Below are 9,974 nucleotides of genomic sequence, written 5' to 3'. Positions count from 1 at the left end.
AGAATGAGAATTAAACATAATCTACATTTACGGGTGGAAGACAATAGGGTGGTCATGCCGCATGCATGTTTTACGACCACGAGGGAAGAGATGATGGACTTCTACAAATGGTTGCAAGGTGTGAAATTGCCAGATAGTTATGATTCAAATATTAGTAGATGCGTGAGTCCTGATGACTGGAAAATCAATGGATTGAAAAGTCATGACTGTCACGTATTTTTGCAGAAGATATTACCTGTGGGAATTCTTGAGAAGCTGACATCTAATGTATGTGTCGGCATATTCGAACTCTGTATGTTTTTTAAGGATTTATGCGCTCGGATAGTAAATTGAGATGACTTGCGGAAATTGGAAGAAGACATTGCTACTATACTATGTAAATTCGAGTCGATCTTTCCACCATCATTTTTTGATGTCATGGTCCATTTAGCAATACATTTACCGTGAGAGGTAATGTTGGGTGGACCAGTGCAGTTCCGTTGGATGTATCCAATTGAAAGATATTTTGGTCGACTGAAGCGCACTGTTGGAAATAAAGCCAGAGCTGAGAGTTCAATAGTAGAGGCCTATATACACGATGAATGGTTAACATTTTGCTCTCTATATCTTCGTGTTGTTGAGACACGATTTAATCATCAAGAGAGAAATGCTGATCTTGCTGCTCCGCCTCCTCGTGAGCTATCAGTGTTTTCACAGAATGTACGACCCTTGGGTGCACAAACGGGTTACGATTTAATTGATGGAGAGTTGGGTAAAGTTCGGTGGTATGTGCTAAATAATTGCTAGGAGACTGATGATTATCTCAAGTATGTCGTTCCAAGTTTCGAATAATTCTAATGTTCTTCAAGTTTAACTATAATTGTTATGCTCAAAATAAACTTCTTTTGCATTTATCTATAACAGTGAGCACATTGACAAACTTAGGACAGAAGGCGTAGAAAACATAGAGGCAAAACACGAGGAAGAATTTCCCGGATGTTTTGAAGAACGTGTATGAACTAAACTTATATATATGTTATATTTTGATACTTTTAACTATGGATAATGAAATAATAAATATATACTATTCCAATTGTTAGATTTTGGAATAACGTGCTCGTGATTCCGGATCAATTTCTTCTAAATTGTATGCATTGGCCCGTGGTCCCTCAAATAGAGCACTTCGATACACTGCATGCACGGTTTAAGATTTTAGATTCCATACTCTGGACAGTGAACGTAATAGAAAGACTCAAAACTCTGGTGTGTTGGTCGAGGGGAGTCATGGAACAGATGATATTGACTATTATGGTGTCATACGTGATATTATCGGATTAAAATATCTGGGTGGGTCTGTAACATATGTATTTAAATGTGATTGGTGGGATCTAGGCGGTGGTCGGGTTTTAATACATAGGGATAATCACTTTACGAGTCTCAATACTGCATCTAAATGGTACGAAGATGATCCATTCGTATTGGCTTGTCAAGCTACCCAAGTTTATTACTTGATTGATCCAATGAAAAGTGCTGATGAAGATAGTGGAGAGATAACTTGGCGAGTCGTACAAAAATTTGTCTCTCGAAATATATATGAAGCAGGAACGAGTGCAGATTACGATAATAATGGAGATGAAAATGACACTCCGATTGTAGAGGCATACCGGGAAGATGGAAAGGGTATTAACTTGTTTGTTGACCTCGGTGCAGTCGAGTTGCCCCCTTGTGTAGAGATGATGTCCCACCATTCCATCTCGACTCGTCCGTATTAAATGATCATTCAATTCAAGTAAGTGAGGAGGAGGAAGAAGAAGAGTCAAAAGATGAAGACGAGCCAGAATCCAGCCAGGAGGTGGATAAGGAGGATGAAGAAGAGGTGCATGATGATGATGAAGATGTTATTGAGGGAGATTCTGAAACAAGCATGGAAAATACATCTGAAGATGAAGAATAAAAGTACTAAATATTTTATTCATATAAGTGACTATAAAATATCTTGAATTTTCAATATTTCTTCTAATTAATTTTCTTTGATATTATTAATTATTTTCAAGAATGCCGCCAAAACGATAACGAAGAAATGTGCCTCCACCAAGTCCAACTACTGAACCCATTGAGGACTCCCCACTCGAGGAATCGGCTCCTAAAGATCAAGTTAACACGCAAGAGAACAACAGCCAGTCCACACCTACTAATAAGGAAATATTGTCGTTGATAATTAATTATATAGTTAATACTTTTGTCTCAATAATTAAATAACTATAATTATACTATCCATTATCATGTAGTTGATGCATCTGCACATGGCGGTCGTGGCTATAGACATGGCATCTCTCTTGAGAAAAATAGAAGGCACGGAAAACTCAAGATCACAATTCCTGATAATTCCACTGGAGGAGTGGATGATAGTGCAGCAGCGCTTTCCTCTTATATTGGTACAGTAGTTCGAGCTTATGCTCTATTTTATGTGCGCTCATGGTGAGATGTTCCGAATGAGATTAAGGAGCACATTCGAAGTCGTGTGCTGGTGAGTTTATTTTGAGAGTACATTTTTTTTCACCTAGATTAATATATCATATTTTTTACCTGATTCACTTGTTAGGATGAATTCGATCTCGTGTTTGGCAGTAGCGAGGATTTGAAAACCGTAAATGAGTTGATGGCTACACTATTCCGACGTCAGAAGGGACGATGTCATGACCACTTCAAGAAGTTTGAGATGTTGGAAGAGGCTGCGCAGTCTCCTTTCCAGCAGATGAAGTTAGATGATTGGAGAAAGTGTTGTGATCTTTTCGCATCTCCAGATTATCAGGTATTTTACATTTATATCTTTTAATTATTTACATTCATATTCGTTCTATATATTATATGTATACATATTACAATTAACATTCTTAATATATTTTGTCGCACTTGAGTTCTACAAATGCACAGAATAGATCCGCTCTGACTGTCCACCATCGTGCCGGTTCAACGTCATTCCACTGTCTTGTTGAAAAAATGGTAATTAAAACATTGTAGAATTCATTTATTTTTCTGATATTCTTTTATTTAAGTACTAACATTATCTTTTTAAAATTGCTAATGTCGCTTTGTTAGAAACGTGATGATCCTGAAAACTTTTCCCTCATTCATGTCTATGCTGCTGCTCACAGTAATGAGCATAGTGAGTGGATGGATCCTGTTGCTGCAGATAATTATGTAAGCAATGTTAATTTTGTTAAATAAATTATGTAACATGTGAATAATTTTTTTTTTATTTCTATTTCTTTTAATATGTTACTTATTAACGATTATTACCTTTCAAATTGCTGCAAAAAATGATACAGATGTAGTCAGCTTTGGGGAATCCTCTCCTAGTGATGTAGACATATTCATGCAAGTGCTCGGGCCGCAGTCTAGTATGGCAAGAGGTTTGGGACGATCTATCAAGCATAGATGTTCATCCTCCTCAACCTCATCGACTTCACAAATTAATAATCTTAACAAAGATTTAGAAGTTGCACGACGTGAAAATGAGTATATGAGGTCGAGACAACAAGAGTTAGAGTCTCTCTTAGAACGACAGTCTCATTTAGAGACGCGTTTGCAGCGTAACACCCCATATTTTAGTGTATTTTTATTGAATGATTATTTTTATTAATTCAAAAATTTATTCTCTTGTTTTAAAATTATCGGATATTTTAAATGGTTTATTTTATGATCTTTAAATTGTGAAAATTAATTTGTTAATGTTTTCTTAATATTTATTATTGTGATGCATTTAAATTGTTCTTTATTTTAAATTAATTGATTGTTGGATTTAATTATTTTATCTTCATTTTATCCTTAGGTTTAAATTATTTTATTTAACTTACTGTTTTAAAATTTTTTTCGTTGGATCATTTTTGTGACCGAAGATGTGAGTATTGGACCTCATTTCTTTCCCTCTATTTTCTTTTTCCTCTCTTTTCTTTTCTTCTTTCTTTTCTTTTTCTTTTTTTTTTCTTCTCTTTCCATTTCTCTCCCCGCGCAGCCTCTCTCCCCTCTCACCCCGCCCGTTTCTCTCTACTCCCAGCCCAGCCGCCGCCGCGCCACCTTGGTCGGCACTGCCCACCCCTCCAGCTTCCCCTCCCGCCGGCCATCATCCCCCACCAAGCTCGGCCTCTATCTCACCGGTGTTCTCCTCCACGCACGGCTTGAAGCCGCGGCTTTCCTTGAGCCTGCGCGCCACCGTCGCGCCACCATTTCTTCACCACTTCATCATCGACCTCTCAGCTACCCAATGCACCCAACCCCAGCTCCAATCCGTCACTGGTGAAGCACAACCAACCCCATTTCCGATTTGGGTATTTTTGGTCTTCAACCACCCTTTGCGCCGCCACCCACGGTAAACCACCACCACCACTAGCTTCACCGACATTCCTAAGCCCTACCCTATCAATTTCGGGTCTTGGTTTGTCCCCGTTGAAAAGTGAGTTTTTGAGACCCACGGCCACAGTGTATTTTACACTGTTTTGTTGCTGAGCCGCCACCTTTTGCACCACCGTGATCTTTCGAAAATTATATTATAGCACTGTAAGTATTTTTCCAAAGAACTATCGTGATTTAAATATATTTTTGCACTAACTCATATTATTGTGATCTGGTTGGACATGCCGGACTGAGTCCGAGGAGTTCGGGGATCGGATTGATTGTGGATGGAGTTGTGTGTTTGGTTGGTATTGTGAAATGTTGGTTGTTGGTATGGTGTTGTTCATGTACATGGCATATTGCACGCATGATCATGTTTGTAAAGGAAACTGAGTTTTTGTGTACATGCATTCATGTTCATGTGTTTCATGAAAATTGGGTTTTCATGTGTTAAATGATTTTGGGTGCGTGGGTATCACGACCCCAAGCCAAGATGGGGTATTATCTCGGTGGAGCTCCTCTGGTCACTCTGGAGCGGAATATACTGAGTGACGTCCCCTGGGTTGTCGCTGGGCGACAACGAGATCGGACGAGATGGTCTCGTGCTGACTCCGTGGCCCCTCTGCTGGCAGGGGCTAGAGGATGCTTGGCCATGAATGGGCTGGGCGCGGAACTGGGCATCGCTCGTTGGGTAGTGGGTGCTTGGCCACGAACGCGCTGGGCGCAGAACTGAGCATCGCTACGAAGCCAGGACGTGCGGATGATCCCTAGGGGAGAACATGGTGCATATGGTTAATGGATTAAAGGGCTGTTTTATGAGAAAATAGCGTGTGATGATTAATGGATTTTATGTGATTCATTTTCTGGGAAAATGATGTTTTATTGACTTGGGTCATTTTCTGGGAAAATGACGGATTATTGTTTTTGGGCCAAAATGAGATTTTGGTGTGTGTTGGAAAATATCCATTTTCAGGGAAGATGATATTTTGGATTTGATGCATATTTCATCATATGCATGCATGTTGGTTGCATCAATATGTTTTTATCTCGTGGTTGTTTGGTTTATACTTACCTGCGGTACCGTTCTATGGTAACACAGATTTTGATGCAGAGGAGAATGAGGTTGAGCCTCAGGATTCGGCTCCGCCTGAGGAGTGATGATGATCACTCGTTTATGGTTTGAGACTTGTATATATTTTATTTGGGATGACTGTATAACTTTTTAAAGATGCTTTGTTTTGAATATTTGTATTAAAATTCTGGTATTTAGTTGACTTGCTTAATTTATCTGCTGCGTTGTTTATTGTACACTGTTGCATGTACACACACTTGGCACTATCGTTGGGATGCGTGACCGTGTTGTCATCATTCTGACGTCACGATTCCCGTATTTTTTTGTATGTGGGAGTCGGGGCATCACATGCAGGACCAACAGAGAGACCAGGAGGAAATAATACGCAGTGAAGTCCAAGAGCAAGTACAACGGGAGATGATGGTGCAAATGGAGCGTGTTATGTCGTTGCAATATAATCGTGGGCGAGGAAAAAAGAAGAATTAAATTTTATCAATAGTGGTGGCTAGTTTTCATATCTAATTTTAAAATTTTATAAGACATTGTTATTTGTTAATTGATGTTATGTAATATGATACAATTGGTATGCTTTTAAATTTTATGAAATTAGTATTTCTGATCTGTACGTTCAAATGTAAAGTAAAAACGTTCGAACATTGGTTCCCATTCGAACTAACGTTCAAACGTGAATACATAAAATTGTATAGTAACATTCGAACGTAGGCACATACGTTCAAACATACTGACCCTCAAATGAACAAAACGTTCGAATGATTAAACGATTAACGTTCGACCAAACCTCCGAACGTACCACTTGCGTTCGAACACTCCTTTATTTACATTCAAAATAACATCCGAATGTTAAACCCGTAACGTTTGAACATTGGTCCATTAACGTTCGAACAAATATTCGAACGTTTATTATAATTTACGTTCAGACGCATAGACATTTGAATGTAAATATGATACGTTCGAACTATAATCAACGAACGTCAACTTCTCTCATTCGAATGCCAATCTGTCGGGTTGCTGTTCAAACATTCAATTGGACGTTCGAATGTTACTTTCTATGACGGTTCTCAACTGTCACAAAAAAAGGGAACGTTCGAACATTCAACCAAACGGAACACCTCCAACCGTCACTAAAAATATTTTTAGTGACGGTTCAACAGTAAACTGTCACCAATTTTTTTCTGTGACGCACATTAGGTGACAGTTTCAAACCGTCACCAAATATCTTTAGTGACGTTTTGGCAATTTTTTGTGACGATTTTCTCTGTCACCAAAGATAAATTGTGTTGTAGTGTCTCACAGTAGTACTTTAAATTAGTCTGGTAAACATTCTCAAAGATAATTACTCTATACTGAATGAAGAGTAGTTTTATAAAATTAAAATTTATTTTTAATACAATGACATGCATCGATTAATTGTGAAATGAATTGTACACGGTTGCAGCTCTATGATCATCCATCCTTATTTAGATCAACTATTGATATATATATATATATATATATATATATATATATAGACACACACACATAAAAGAATAATTTATTGTGGATAAGGTTAATATTTATAAAAGAATCTTTATCCAAGTCAGCACTTATCATGCATGATTTAACCCACAAACATTTCTTTGAAGGATAGACCAGAAATATTTGACTAGAACAGACTCAACACTCGGGTTTTTCTAGGATATATAATTCCATAGTAATATTTTGACTATTATCACCATAACCTTTATGTATATGATCCGTATAAATACCTTTAAGAAATAAGAAGCCGAAGAATCGTTGCGTGACATCAACGGATAGCAACAAATCCTACAATACTTCGGAAAGCAATATAGACACAACAAAACCTCTCCAAGAAACCCCACAAACCTAAATGTCAAAGATTCCGTTCCAAGTGAAACACTAACAACAAGATCACGCACACAAATAATAAACCATAAATATATATATATATATATATATATATATATATATGATCATTCTCTGCAAAGTCCCAAAACGTTTCCACCATCTTCACGGCGCAAAAACAATGAAGTTCTTCAGGTCATGTTACCGTCCCAAAGGCACCCCTGCGCCGCCGCAGGAGGAAGCGAACACCAACGCCTACGTGTCGCTCACCTTGCCTTCCTCCAGGCGCAATAGGCGGACTGCAGGTCCCAGGTCCGCGTCTGCTAAGCATTGGAGGCCAGCGCTTTCGATGATATCCGAGGACAAAGTCGACGAAAACAGAGAACGGGTTTCGGGAAATAAATTTTCTTGTAAATCTAGATCTCTGCCCAATTCTCGCTCTCTCACTCACAGAGACGAGTTCAGGTGCGTACGTGTGTTTAGGATTCCTGCAGTGTTTTGGGTTGTAGTAATTGTTTGTTAGATTTTGTTTTTCGTTCCCAAACGAATTGAGTTTCGAAGGGATCGAACAGTGTTTAGTTTTCCCTTGGCTTTTAAAGGGATCAGTATTTGTGTTATGGTCTTGCTGAATTATCTGGTGATATGTTGATATGTTTGTTTCCAGGAACAACTCCATGCCGATTTTCTTTCCAGCAATCTCACCCACTCCGTTTATGTTCTGAGTTCGATCGGCGGTCCTTCTTTCTTTTTGTTTTGCTTTATATTTATTTTCTGTACATTGGTATTGTGGATGGATTTAATATAATGCAAGAATATTTATAAATTCCGTTTTCTTGGGAATGGATTGCGCAGTATCATTCAAATATTTTTTCATCCGTTATTTCTCTGCAAGTTTAGTTTTTCTTTTCTTTTTTGGGAGCCCTGTGGCCTGTGGGGGTAGCAGACACTGTATCCCAACTCATGCCTTGTTTATGGGCATCTACGAAACGTCTTAGCCTAATACACAGGTTGGGATGATGTGCGCAATAATCCGGTCACTGGGAAAAGATCCGGTCATATGACGTGTTTTTTATGGTGAAAAGATCTACTCGGGGAGAGGACGCGTCTTGGATGCCACATAAACAGAGGTCTACGGATTGGAGTTATTCGACCATATTCCGGTATTTTTTTTACCTGTACTTGAATTAATAAGAATAGGTAATTTTATTATTTGTTAAAAATGTTAACACTCTTCTTCATATGTGGGCAGGATTTTCGTCAATGAGTGAGTTCGATAAGTAAAATATTTATTTAAATAAAATAGAGTATAGGTCAAAATTTGAATTCCGATCAAAACTAACAAATATGTTTTATTATTTATTTTATATGTTACGGAGTCAATATCGGCAATTCAGTTGCGCGAAGTCAGCGGCACCAGAAGTATTGCTGTTGTTCACCTCTGGCCTGAAGCATCTGGCTAGTGCGGGTTTTGGTTCTTTGATAGGCCTGCGCCCAACTGTCAGGTTCAGGTTGCCGGTCTCACGGCTGCAGATCACGATCATCTCAGTATTATTGCAACAATCCTCGACTCTTAGCTATCATGGTCCATCCAAATCCGCTGATCTTCCCTCTCATAATCACTCCAATTATGAGCTGAAACCAAATAAGAGCTAAACTTAACAAACGCCATCGAAATAACGGGTATTGTTGATGTAGAAGTTCTTAAACTAGCCCATCAGCCGCTTCATGAATCTAGCGGAGAAAAATAAAGTTCTAAGAAGATTTTTTGATAAGTCTTCATTATTTTGATTTGCAACCAAATCCAATTACTGTAGCATATATATATATATATATATTTTTAAATAACTCTGGAGTATTAGGTGCAGCAATAAAACATGAAAATGGTTGAAAATACTTGCATGCTTCACTCTAAGTATCCCCAAGCCTGCCTTTTTTTTTTCTTTTCTTTTTTTATCATCACTACAATACAATGTCTTTTGTGATAGAAGAAACCGTCACTAAAAATTAACAAAATGTCACTAAAGATATTTGGTGACGGTTTGAAACCATCACCACGACTGTCACCTAATGTGTGTCACAGAAAACAATTGGTGACGGTCTACTATTGAACTGTCACTAAAAATATTTTTAGTGACGGTTGGAGGTGTTCCGTTTGGTTTAACGTTCAAACGTTCCTTTTTTTTGTTACGGTTGAAATCTGTCACAAAAAGTAATGATCGAACGACAACCCAACTGATTGGCGTTTGAATGACAGAAGTTGACGTTTGTTTATTCACGTTCGAACGTATCATATTTACGTTCCAAGGTTTATGCATCCAAACGTTAATTACAATAAACGTTCAAATTTTCATTCGAACGTTAAGGGATCAATATTCAAACATAACGGGTTTAACGTTCGAACGTTATTTTTAATGTAAATAAAGAAGCTTTCGAATGCAAGTGGTATGTTCAGAAGTTTGTTCAAACGTTAATCGTTTAATCATTCAAATGCTTTGTTCATTTGAGGATGAGTACGTTCAAACGTTGAGGCCTATGTTCGAATGTTACTATATAATTATTTGTATTCACATTCGAACATTGGTTCGAATGTGAACCAATGTTTGAACGTACAGATCAGAAATACTAATTTCATAAAATTTAAAAACATACGAATTGTATCATATTACAC

General features: G+C 37.9%; 1 protein-coding gene and 1 long non-coding RNA gene across 2 annotated transcripts; both read left to right on the top strand.

Moving 5' to 3' along the window:
* Positions 1-7,327: 7,327 nt before the first annotated feature.
* Positions 7,328-8,129, top strand: LOC121241709. Its single transcript, XM_041139595.1, has 2 exons — positions 7,328-7,771; positions 7,971-8,129. The coding sequence occupies exons 1-2, from the start codon at positions 7,431-7,433 to the stop codon at positions 8,026-8,028; spliced, it is 399 nt and encodes a 132-aa protein (XP_040995529.1). The 5' UTR covers positions 7,328-7,430; the 3' UTR covers positions 8,029-8,129.
* Positions 8,130-8,343: 214 nt separating this feature from the next.
* LOC121241711 lies at positions 8,344-8,997 on the top strand. Its single transcript, XR_005935759.1, has 2 exons — positions 8,344-8,466; positions 8,683-8,997. It is a non-coding gene; the product is annotated as an uncharacterized LOC121241711 (long non-coding RNA).
* The last annotated feature ends 977 nt before the right edge of the window (positions 8,998-9,974 follow it).

This window comes from Juglans microcarpa x Juglans regia, chromosome 7S (genome assembly GCF_004785595.1).
Source record: "Juglans microcarpa x Juglans regia isolate MS1-56 chromosome 7S, Jm3101_v1.0, whole genome shotgun sequence".
In the NCBI taxonomy this organism is placed as follows: Eukaryota; Viridiplantae; Streptophyta; class Magnoliopsida; order Fagales; family Juglandaceae; genus Juglans; species Juglans microcarpa x Juglans regia.
This window is presented reverse-complemented; position numbering and strand designations above follow the sequence as displayed.